We start from the raw sequence: 12,614 nt of genomic DNA on the forward strand, positions 1-12,614 counted from the left end.
TCTTTAAAAGCATTACTATACAGGACATTTTTGAAGAGGTTTTTTCATTTGAACAAAAACAATAACACAACATTCAGAACTGAGACTGCACCAATTCCAGAAACTAAACACCATGTCCTACGGTAGCTGGGAAAGCAGAAGAGTGGGAGCCCAGTCTCTGAGGCCTTACTGAGTCCAGAAAATTCCCATGTTTAGGAATTTATTGGCCAGCAACCAACAAGGCTGTATAGATGGGGATTTTTGTGATGTTCACCTAGCAGCTAAAAGTTTATTGAGGATATAAATGTTCCATGTAAGTGTTCTGACACAGTTACTATTATAAACGAAGTCACTTGTGTGAGGATATGGAGAGCGGGCTGTTGGATTACAGTCATACAAATAAATACAAAACACCTAATAGGAAATAACTGAGAAGATACATAATTTAATGTGCCGTAATCAGTATTAGAAAGCAATCTTGGGATGGAAAGATGTCATTACAGTTTAATGTCAGACAAATAAGCTAAGTATATCTGTCAGTCTCTAGGAGCTCCTATAAATACAATTACTAATAAACACATCTATCTAAATGTACAGAAACTTAAACAGTATTTTGTGATACATACTGCTTTTGGAAAAACAGTGCTATGATTTATTTCCAATACTATGGTCTGCAAGCACCGGCAATAATGACAATGCTTCCAGGAATCCTCCATAAAGGCATGCTGTGGCATACTGACAAGGCATCAGCCGCCTGCTACTCATATCAGGAACATCTACAGGTGGGATGAACTGAGGCCATGTATATGTGTCACTGAAACCAGCGAAGCTCCAGAAAGGAGACTTATTGAGAATCTTTTCCAAGTAGCTATCAAGTAGAAGCTGACTGATACAAGTGATAAGCAGGTTTATTGACCAGCACCGAACCCCCATTTTATCAGCAGAGTTTTATATCACATAATATTAGGAAATTAAATAATCACAACTGAATTTCTCTTAGGAAAATAATCTCTGATGTAGCTCTCTCTGATGGTAGCAGGACTTGTTCAAGTACAGGATTTACGTATTAAATGAAAAACCAGAAGATGAATGTTGTTGTTGCCCCAGGAACCTCTCCTGCTCCTCCAACAGTCACTCCACATCTTGCGTGGCAAACGGCAGCGGAGCCACAGGAGCTGGGTATGAGAAAATTACATCTTCACTGGGTTTTGAGACAGAGGGGAGTCCTCCATCACCCCCCTCCACAGTCTCATGCTGATACAGAAATACTTGGCAGGTCAAGCACATTGGTATTTTTGTAATTGTATTTCTGGAATTAACTTCTTGTTGCTGAGGGTCATGAGAACCCAGCAGCAGCAGAACTAACAATGGTGGTATTTTGCCACCATTGCCCCCTTTTCAGATTCAAACCGCTGGTCTTCAGGGAGTGTCTAGGGAAGGAGATAGAAATTACAGAAAACTGACAGAACATACATGCAAATAAGATCATCTACATCCTTCAAAGATATGAACCTAAAAAACTATCATAAAATTAATGTAGAATATCCAGCATGATTAATATAATTTATGAGATCAATGACTACTTTTTTCGGCTACTACATTTTCTTTAGGATTGATACTAGAGCAGAAAATTTCCTGGCATGCCTGACCAAACAAATCACTCACAAGTCACTTTGTTTCTTCCCTGAAGCACTCCATCCTGAATAATGAACATCTTTCATAACTTCTCTCCTTGACATAAGCCAGTCTTTTTCTATTGATGGGGTAGGGTTAGAGGGGAATTTACACATATAGATCTTATCGGCGTACATGAGAATCAGCATCTTGTGCTCTGTAGTGCATTGCTGGGGACACAGGCTGCAACATCACTACTTTGCTTTCTACAAATGTATGTGCATGTTTTTAAAACAGCACACAAGAATATGCCCACCAAACCAGCCACAACAACCGCCAGATTTTTCTCATACACATCTCCCACACTAACTGGCCTGGCAAAATTATTTTACGAAAAAGAAATCTACTATTTCCTTGAACGGCTTTAATTAGATTAACCTGCTGTGTTTGCACTATACACAAAGCTCTTAATGAAGGAGACACTTCAGTAATAGAATAATATCAAGATGCAGTAGACTCAAGGTTGGCCCCATTATTGGGACTCCTGCCATTGCCCAGGTCTCTGAGGATTTGTGAAACTGGTACACATTTGCTTTGAGCTCTCCTAACACTGACCCCAGGATTCATCACACCAAAAATAATGAGTTTCCTTCAGAGTACAAACTCACAAAAGCAAGTCCTTAAAAATCTTTCATTTTAACTAAACTAAAAATTGTGAGGCACCTATACATATGATGCTTCTTTAATTAAGCTCCAGAAATATGTCTGCTCTTGCCCCTATACAAGCACAACAAAAAGCTGTGCCAAAATTCATATAGTTCTGATTGTGACCACTAGTTTTTGAAGACCCACTTTTCTCTTCCATATTTCCCAGTGGAAGGGTGAGCTGGTGCCAGGGAGCACTATGTCACCAGCGGTGCAACTGCAAACTTAGGCTTGATCATTTGTGCTCAATAAAACCATGATAACCCACATACCAACCACAAGTTACTTTTGAGAGGAGAAAGGGCATTGTCTTGACATCTTTGCCAAGCACTGAATGTGGCAATTACTCTCTGCTGGACAAATTATTTTCCATTTTCTATGCTTCTTCAGCTAACGTTCAGTTTCACCTCTGACATAAAAGCATTTCAGTCACATTTTGAGAGACATTTGTAGCTGCAAATCATAAGGTCTTCCTGAACAGTTAAAGATACCCAAGAGTAGGTCTTTTAACTTTTCAATTTAAAGATTTGAATTTTGGCTTCTTTAGACTAAAATTTTCTTTTACTGGTGAGCCTGCCTCATGCTCCCGTTTCAATGCAGGTCATCCATTTCTAAGATAAAATTAGTCCATTGTATGTTGTCCCACTGTACATTTTCATGCTACTTGATTGAGAAACTATCACTTCATCCTTTGAAATAAAAACTGTAACCTCACAGTGAAGGTTCAAGAGTCACTCTAGCACCAGTCTCTGAAAAATCTGTCTAAACTTGGCCAAATTATAAAACTTTGAAATCTCAGTCTGAGCACGTAACTAGAGACTTAGTAGAAAACTCGCTCCCGAACTCCGGTTACCCAGAGCCTAGCCAAGCCCAAAACAGGGTGAGTGCATCCCAGGTCCCTCCAAAGTCACCCCAAGCAGTTGCTTCTGGAGAGCTCTGCAGCTAAGTAGGAGCTGGGACAATCCTCAGGGGTATCCTGCTTCAGACTGCTGTTGCAGTCAGGCAGTAGAGATGACGTCAATGAAGAGATAAAAGGAACTGTACCTAAAGAGCTAGAGGAAATCAAATGGGGATATAATCTCTTCAAGAACACAGAACATACAAAGTATTGTGGGAGGTGAAGCTCAGATGAGACTTGGCAAAAAGGCTGAAGGTGTATCTATGCTGCAGACATGGACAGTGGCAGCCTTACAGAGCAGAAATCCCAGCAGCAATCTGTGTGGACTGCTGAACGACAGCTAAAAGTTAAACCTAGGAAATCAGAGACAAAGCTTGCTATTATTAGAAGAATGTTAGGGTCACAGAGTCAAGTTTTTAAACTTCAGAAAGTCTCACAATTGAAGTCATCCGTTTAATTCTAACCCAACCCTCCTCCCATTAGACACTTGGACAAAGTCTGAACCGCACATGCACTTCCCAAGGATCTGATGATGGACAATGGTCTACTTGTGTATCAGTGTCATGTACCCAACCGAGCCAGCTGCTGCAGGACTCCTCTTGCAGAGGCATGAAAAAAAGGGTGGGAGAAAGCACACAAGAAAAAAACTCAGGTTTCTGGGACTATGTCAAATAAACGATGCCCCTGCGGTTCCATCCTTCTCTGTCTGGTTTTCACCAAGTCACTTGAAACAAAATCTGACCAGACTGCCAGAATCTGCAAGTTACTCATTCCCTGAGTGCTGTACAATGAGATCACAGAGGCTGATTTGCACAAATGCTGTGCAATAGGAGCCACGGAGAGACAGAATTTGAATATTCAAGTAGAAAATTCAAGTTCTAACACTCAAGAGTTACTGATATTCCAAGTTTAATCTCCTTGTGCCTCTGGTTCCTATCTGTAAAATGGGAACAATGTAACTTTACAGCTTCTAGGAATACAATTAAAACGTTAATGGTATGAAGTATGCAATTGACTCTGTGCTCCCAAGCAACATGCTCATGAGCACTTGAAGGAATCTGTAATTCTCTGCTCAGTCCAGGATCTAAGAAAGCTGCAGTACAGTAGGCTCCAGATTAACAGATCCAGCAATGATGACTGTTACTTTGTGCACTGAACAAGGCAGAAACATTCTCTGCAAAAAAAGGGGGATGAGATGATGTAATTAAAGGACAATCCTACACTTGCAAAGAGGCTGCACAACAAGGCCGCAATAGGTGGCCTCCCTTCTGGTATTTCCTGACTTTAAAGCACTGAATTTCAGAACTTAAATACATATTTCTTTTTATTTCATTTTACTTTAGTATATAGTAATTTAAAGAATGCCAGGTGGAGGGTGGCACTTTTCAATAAGGTAAAACAGATGTAGCAATTCTTGTTGTGTTTTACTGCAACAGGTGATCATGATTTGAGCAGTGATCTCAGAACCACCTTAGGGTCATCACTTTTGAAGAGTCTGTTAAATATGTAAGTCAAATTACAAAAATGATGACTTTTCAGTAATGGCATAGCAGTTAGAATTACACTAACCTACGGTATTTTATGTAACTTCTCAGATTTTCAGGTCCTCACTCTAACAAGGGAAGTAAAATTCTGGTACATTTAACCATCATTTTGTGAATCGCAACTTATAACCATTGTGGGAACACAAAAGTGGAAAATAACTCTGTAAAAATTATGAAAACCACAGAAAAACTAAGGCTGCCATTTGTGGCATGGTAGTGGGTATACTCATTGTTTAAAAAACAAACCCTGGTCAGTGAATCAGAAAGAGTGACTAAGAGCACCATAGATCTGTCCTGAATAAGAGACAGTATGGAGCAGCCCTGTCCCAGGAGCATGCCAGGAGAGATGAGAACACTGTAGCAGTCTTTTTTATGCACAGCTTACTTTCCACAGCAATCCTGCCATGCTGTCTGCCTCCTTGAGAGAGGCTGAGCCAAGGCTTAGCTCTCTCCTTGCTCTAGTCAAGGTTCAACTCCTCGATCCAGCTCACCCGCTCACTGCCCAGCCATGTACTGCAGCCCTCTGCTCCAGCCCCTGGACACCAGGACAGAAACTCTTCCCAAGGAGCACTGGTAAAAGCCCAAGCAACCTGCCCAGCTCTTGGTGTTGATTCTGCTCTGAGCCAGAGATTGGACTAGAGATATCCAACCCCAACAATTACATAATTTTTATGAATTAAGTAGTCTTGTGCTTACTTTCTTGACAAGCAGATGTTGGGCAACCGCTGTCCGAAACCTTAACAGATAAAAAAGTAAAGTTGACCAAAAGAGTAACTACATAACAGCCTGCAAAGCTGTCACCATAATGATGATTTAATCACAAGTCTTTATTTGGCGTGATGGTTGGGATGTGACAGCACACTGATGGTTAAAACTGCATTTTGTGTCAGTTGTTGCTCTTAAACACTAGTTATCAGTTACACTGCTGCTCCAGCTGTCAGTCAGGGCTGAACTACAATGTCAACTCTGAGAAAAACCAAAAAAAAGGTAAAGCTACCTACCTGATTGGGTTCAGTTCTATTCAGAAGAAGCTGGTTTGGCATCCAGCAAATACTGACACATTTAGATCAGCTTAAATTTCCTGCCTTCTCATTAACAAATGCTGGAAGAAGAGGCATAGGAATGTGCACTGCAGCTATGAGGGCCAGAGGGACAAATAAATATAAAATCAAGGACAAAAATGCCAGAGACATAAAAGCATCTGAACAAGACAACGTCCCTGGAATCAACAGATGTTACTTGTACACATTTTGTTATGTGATAATTCACTTAATTACCAGTGTCTCACCAGCATATTACGAATAGCACTTGAATTATGACAGTGCATAAACTCAGGACATTAGTATTCTATCCACCTTAAATAAAAAGTCTGACTCTATCAATTTTAATACTCAGTTGCTTTAAGAAGTTGGCTACAGCTTCATGGCAGCCTGCCCAGGTCCTTTGCTCAATCAAGCAATAGTTGTCTTTGACCAAAAAAGAAAAAAAATAGCCAATAGTATCCTTGCTGAATGTCTGCTGGCATCTGCTATTAATATAGGAATAAGTAGATTAAATGTAAAGACAGGTTAATATTTTGGGTAATCATAACACTACAAAACTAACTGGTTTAGTAATTAATTACTGAAGCTACCCACTTCAGGTTATTTTTTTAAGTACCATACAATTTTTATCCATTATTTTAACTGTATGTACATAAGACCTAATGTGTTCTAGAAGGAGTTTACAGACCTGTATCATACACTGATTACCTCTGAATTATACAATGCCAGCATGTCACAGTGCCCTATGCAAGGTCACCAAACTCCTAACAATGCTGTAGGATGTGGCAGAAGAATCCATCTTTAGAAATTACCCTTCATTACATATGACTCTGATCATAAATCCTGATGGACTGTGTTTCAGTGTAATAACTTTACCTTGCACGTACCTTGTAAATCTTTAAATTCATGAAGTATTTGGCAAACAAATTAACCGTATGCTTGCATGTGTAAAGTGAACGTGCAGCTGCGATAGCAGTGCTTTGAATGTGTCGCGACTTACTGGAGTACCCGCCCTGCTCTATGTCCTGGGGATGGTGAGACTGCAGGAGCCTGGTTTTCCAGAGCAGTTCGGTTACCTAAAGCTATAAAAGCGCCTGAAATGAAACAAATATTTTTTCTTTGGGAGTTGTGGTCCTCCCTCACAAGCAAACCCTCCGAGGAACCAACCTGGACTTGTAAGTGACTCAGAAACCTGATCAGACAAGCAGGTGAGCCCGCTTCCTGACAGTAAAGTCAACCCTCGTGTTTTCTGAGATACTCAGAAGGTGACTACGATCTGGGGCTCCCTTCGGGTTTTGCCCTGAGCCCGACTGCTTGTGGCACCATCTCCACCGTGCCCGCCAGGCAGCATGGGGGTGAGGGTTCCGACATGCCCGCACCTCGGCTCTTGCCTGCAGCCCAACCTGCCCGGCGACTGTCAACGGCATCCGTGCCGGCGGCAGAGGCGGTACCCGGGCGCTCCCCGTCCCGCCGGGACGAAGCCCGGCGGTCTCTCCGCGCTGGAGAGCAGCGGGCTGGGTGCCCCTCTAGGCGCCCCGGCCGCTCCCTGGGGAGTCCCCTCGGCGCGGGGCACCCTCTGCGCCGCCGGGACCGCGCCGCCCCGGGGGTCTCCCCTCCGGCGGCCACGGGCAGGTAGCGCCAGCCGCGGCGCCGCGGGACTGACCTGCGAGCCGCCGCTCCCGGACATTCCTCCACAGCAAGTCCCAGGCTTTGGCGGTGGAGTCCCGCAGCTGCTCGCTCAGCGACCTCCGGAGCTGCGCCGTGACCGGGCGGCGCTGGCTGCTCATCCTCGGCGGCTCCGCATGCCGCCCCGGGCAGCCCCGCTCAGTGCCGGCGGCGGCCCCCCTCGCCGGGAACGGGCGGCGGCGGCCACATGGGGCCGCGGGGCTGCCCCGCCGCGCCGCAGCCCGCGTCACCGCCGCTCCGGGCGGCCGGCCCCTCCACCTGAGCGCCGCCCGGCGCGCCGCCCGCCCCCGCCCCGGACAGCGGGGCAGCAGCGTCGCCGCCAGCCCTCCTCGGCGCCCCGTCCCGCGCCCGGCGACTCGCCGCCCTCCTTGCTCCTTCTCTTTCCCCCGCCGCAGCCCACGCGGGGCGGGGAAGGTGCCCTGCGCTCTGGCCCGGCTCCTGCCGCACAGGCGAGGCGGGTCGGCGGCCCCGCCTCAGGGCCCGGGCCGCCCCGCCGCGAGGGTCTCCCCCGCCGCCGCCCGTGAGGGGCCGGCGGCGGGAAACGGCCGCCCCCGCCCTCCGGCCCGCCCGGCACCCCGCGCCTCTCGGGCTTAGGCACCAACGACGGCTCGGGCCACCGCGGGCTTCGCGGCCCCGCGCCTACAGCCCTTGACCCCGCCGATGCCGGTGAACCTTCCTTTGGGAACCGTCGGGGCCGTGCTCCGCGGCCCCTCTGCTGTCAGCCCCCGGCCTCGCACCTCCTCCCGTTGCCCGCCTCAGCCTCAGCGCGCCCACGGCCACCGGCCCCGGGCGGGCTCCGTGCTGCCTGGACAGCGCCCCGGAGCCGCCAGCCCCGGCCCCGCCGCCCCGCTCTGCCCCCGGGAACCGGGCTGCAAGGGTCGGCGGGAAGAAGTCACCCACCACGAAGTGCCACGAAAGCTGTCCCGCAGCCGGCTGCCTGCTCTCGGAGAGCAGCAGTAGGCGCTTCCCCGCGCCGAGACTTTTGCCAAACGCAAATTGTTTCTTCTGAGGTGTCTTATCAACTCTCCACCCGATCTCAAGCCACGGCCTCTACCATTTCTTTCCCACTTTCTCTGCATTCTACCCACTTACCCTCCCACTTCGCTCCCCTGCTTCATCCTTTCCATTCCCCTGCATCATCTCTTCCTCCTAACAAGCTCTTGCATCCCTAAAAGGTTTCAAAACTAAACCCTGGCAGCCACTTTTTGCACACTTTTACAGACTAAAAGGAATCCCAATTTTGCCTCCCCTAGACGAGACAGAGAACAATATCAGGGCCCTTACCCCACGTAGGAAACCAATTTTGGGTTTCTGCTTCCTCTGTGATCTGGGAAATACTGTCACAACAGAGGCCCCTTTCCCGTCTTGGCCACTCGTGGAGTGGATGGTTCCCAACACAACTGGCAGCAGAGAGTCCAATAGCTGAAAAGGACAACAGGGGCTTCATTTCAGTCACAAACTACTACTTATTGGTTACTCATTTTGCCGAGTATTCATGAAGTGCAATGAAGGGGCTGATGTTCCTGAAAGCGAATGCTATACACGGAAACAGCTGAACTCCCTGGTAAAGCAATCATGTTAAACACTATCGATAACCCTATCTTGTTTAAATGAAAATTATGCCTGCAATGTCAGCAATACTCATAGAAGCTAAAAGCAAGCAAACATGTATTCCACATTACCACTCGGTGTTAATAACATCTTCTGCTTACTCTCTGATGTGAATTTGTTTTCTATTGTCTCTGTTCTTAAAAGGTTCATCTTAAAAGGTCCATCTTAGAGTACTCTATCTGATGTAGTGAGGATGATGCATTTGGCCAGAACTTATGAAGGCGCTGTGCATCACTTCTCTTGCAAGTCTAGCTTACAGAGTCCTCCAAATGACTGGACGAACCCTTAGGAGAAAAGGGTTGCCTTCGAGAGATGGATGCATCCAAGATATGTAAGGGGGACCGCATAATTATGTAAATACTCCTACATCCCATGATCCAGAGCAAACACCTGCTGATGTTAATGGGAGAAGAGAGGATTACCGTTCCCACAATCAGCTCGCCTTGTAAATCTGCCGCTGACGTCTGCCTCACTTTATTTAATTCCCTACCAGCACAGCCATTACCAGTACATAAGATCTACAATGCCTGTTTTCTGCCAGGGGCTCCTATCTGCTAGGAACCAAGTAGAGATGAGAAATTAGTTTTTGACCTTGTACTCAGCTGCCCTATAAAGAGCAGCAGTGACACACTCTAAAGGTGAAATAATAGAACCAGTTTTGAAGGTTTTGCATCATACTGCTGTGTTATAACCCACAAGCACCAGTCTATGTCAGCCAGTACTGTAACCTTCAGCAGTGCTCTTCTGGCAGTCACACTTGAATGTGTCCTCTTACCATGTCGAGACTGTCTGGAAGATAGATCTTCCTTTCTTCATCTGCCTTCTGCAATAGCCAGAACTCAGCAATACAACAAAAGGTATTATCTTCCTTTCTATGCTGTTTTTGACGATATTACTCTGTCAAAATGTCCCTAGACTTCCAGGCTTGCTGAAAGCAGCTAATTAGCAATGGGATACTAGCAATTGCTAATACCATGTTATCTCACCACAGGTTACTGAGATAAACTCCAGTGATATGTCTGTATTTGATAATCAGCAGTAGAACTGAACTGGCAAACCTAGATCAAACTCTGTGGCAGGCACTGACAAAAATCTCATTCATTTCAGGTACTTTATTGCGGAAAACTAAGTCCAGCAGCAAGATCAGATACTGCACTTCTCTCCCCAGAGAAAACAGTGCTATTGAGTGATGAGAAAATACCTCATGGAGCAACTGGCCCATTCCTATTTTATGTCTTTAACCATAGTCAGTCGGTCAGAAGTTGAGTTACCAACACAGATATTCTTGATGCGTTACACCTAGTAGTAGCAGTTGCAATAAAACCTGTTCTGTACAACCCACTTGAAGAAAAGTATGCATTAGGGATCATCTGTAGGTCAAAGATGTTTCACTTCCTTTTAGCATGTCAGAAAGCATGACTAAACAGTAAAGTTCTGATCTCCTTCCATGCATTTTCATCTGTCGGTTATATGAATAAGTAGCCAAGCGATCAGTGCTGTTGTCTACAGCTTAAAACATTTGACATACTGAATGAGATGGGTAACTTTTTGGGGGAAAGAAAAAGAAAGCACATTTTCCACAGAAACAGCAGTATTCCTGCTTGGTACTTGTCGTGTCCAAATGGTTCTGTTCAGTTGCAATAAAAACACTGTATATGATGAACAGAAAGGAGGAAATTCCCAGTTGACTTAAAATAAGACGAACTATGATATTAGTCTTTTTTCATCGATAAAATAATATTGGCAGGGATGAAAGTGGCATTTGTCTGTCTTAAAATCTTGCAAGCATATAAAACATTGGGGTAAAATCTAAGCTAATTACACCCATGGTCTGATGACATTGTGGCACACAAGTCTGATGTTCTAATTATATATTTAGCAATTTATAGTTCCTCCTAATCACCATGGTAATTAAATGCCAAGTTAATTGATACTGCATAATAACCTGGCCTCTAATTTGCAATGTGTTTTTAATTTGTCACAAATTCCATTATGCAGTCTGATCTAGTCCTAATAAAGTCACTGTAAAAACTCCCGTGCATCTGGTAGGACAAGAATCAGGCCTAAGAAAAGTGACTACATCTTGGTTTGCCATTTGTAAGCTACTGAAAGACTATGGCAAATGTACAACTTTCCTTTTTTTCCCCTCTAGTCCTTAATTATGGTGAGTCAGGATTTTTTGTTAGTTTAACTGCTCCACAATATTTGTCTGCTAGTAGAAGAACAAAACAGGATATGTATTGCAGAGAAAAACGTGAGCAGAGTACACCCTTGGTTACTGTGTGCTGTTCAGTGGACAGAAGCCTCTTATCTCTTCAACAGCAATAATAAAGCAAAAGAGGAAATGAATTAGTACTACAGGATCACTGATGTAGTCTGATGCAGAGCAATCATAGAATCATAGAATGGTAGGGGTTGGAAGGGACCTTTAGAGATCATCTAGTCCAACCCCTTAATACCGAATTTCATTATACATCTGTTTCTTTAGGAACTGACTTTGAGTTACTGAAGCTTGCTGTACTAAAAATGGTGTTGCTGTGGGCTTTTGTAGCTTCAAATAGTAGCTCAAATAGTCCAGATACAAATACTTTGAGTAATGTTTTTAACTTTGGCAATGATCTTGATCTCTTTGGGGGTCCTAGAGCTCTGGAATTTGTTTTCTGTTACAGGCTAGATGTCCTGAATGTGTCCTAAGTCTGGGTTACCACTGGAAGGGAAGAAAAGATTTGAGGTTTTCCATTGCTTGTTTTCATAATGTCAGACTGCAGTGAATTGCATACTAATTCTGTGGTTGAAGTTATGTGGAAAGCACCAAGGGCATATGAGTAGGTGTCCTCTTTGACATCTAAATGAACAAACAAACATTTTCGATAAAGAAAAACAAGAATCATTGTGAACGAGGACAAAATGTTCCAGGGTGTTCCCTGTCACTCTCTCCTCACTTCTGATTTATATATGTCAATTATCATAATTTTAAGGTAGCTTCAATGAGGATGAATTATAAAGCAGTTGCATTCTTTCCTGGTTTATCAAGAGATTGGCACCTATCTGTTCATCCTTCTCCATTTCAGCTTTCTGAAGCTCTGGGAAAGGATCACTCCGTGCTTTGCCAACAGCAGAGCACTGCTGGCTTTCATTAGTTGGGGCCAAATTCTTTCACGTTTGTTCACAGTGATTAATGCTGAAATAAATGGGACTTCTTACAGTATTCACTGTGAAAAGGCTCTAAGTATGCCCAGATACAGACTACAGTAACACAGTATTTGCTGTTTGACTGTGCTTCCTTTCCCCTGCTAAAACTGGCATGGAGGGAATGGGGGGAACTAAGCTTTTCTTCTGTTCATGCGGATGATGGTACTTTATTATTATTATTATTATTAATGAACTATATTATCAAAGCCCTTAGAATCAGAAACTGGATGGAGCAGAAGAACAATCTTTGCACTCGGGGGATTACAAACTAAATATAAACCAAGACACCAGTGCAAAGAAGAGCTAATTAGGGTAGGAAGGGTGGAGTAACAGAGAACAATA

At 44.6% G+C, this 12,614-nt stretch overlaps 1 protein-coding gene across 8 annotated transcripts in view; it reads right to left on the reverse strand.

Annotated features, from left to right (window-relative positions):
- The window catches only part of STARD13 (StAR related lipid transfer domain containing 13), a 298,693-nt gene that overhangs the window by 133,008 nt on the left and 153,071 nt on the right, over positions 1-12,614 (reverse strand). For 6 of the 8 annotated variants that reach the window (XM_061993616.1, XM_061993630.1, XM_061993606.1 and 3 more), the window contains one exon: positions 8,754-8,891. The exons of 1 other annotated variant lie outside the window; for it this stretch is intronic. In XM_061993616.1, coding sequence (XP_061849600.1) covers positions 8,754-8,891 — 138 coding nt within the window. Of the gene's footprint in view, positions 1-7,446; positions 7,571-8,753; positions 8,892-12,614 lie in introns of those variants that run through there. One more of the 8 variants, XM_061993667.1, reaches the window with a different exon arrangement.

The sequence above is a fragment of the Colius striatus genome, chromosome 1 (genome assembly GCF_028858725.1).
Source record: "Colius striatus isolate bColStr4 chromosome 1, bColStr4.1.hap1, whole genome shotgun sequence".
In the NCBI taxonomy this organism is placed as follows: domain Eukaryota; kingdom Metazoa; phylum Chordata; class Aves; order Coliiformes; family Coliidae; genus Colius; species Colius striatus.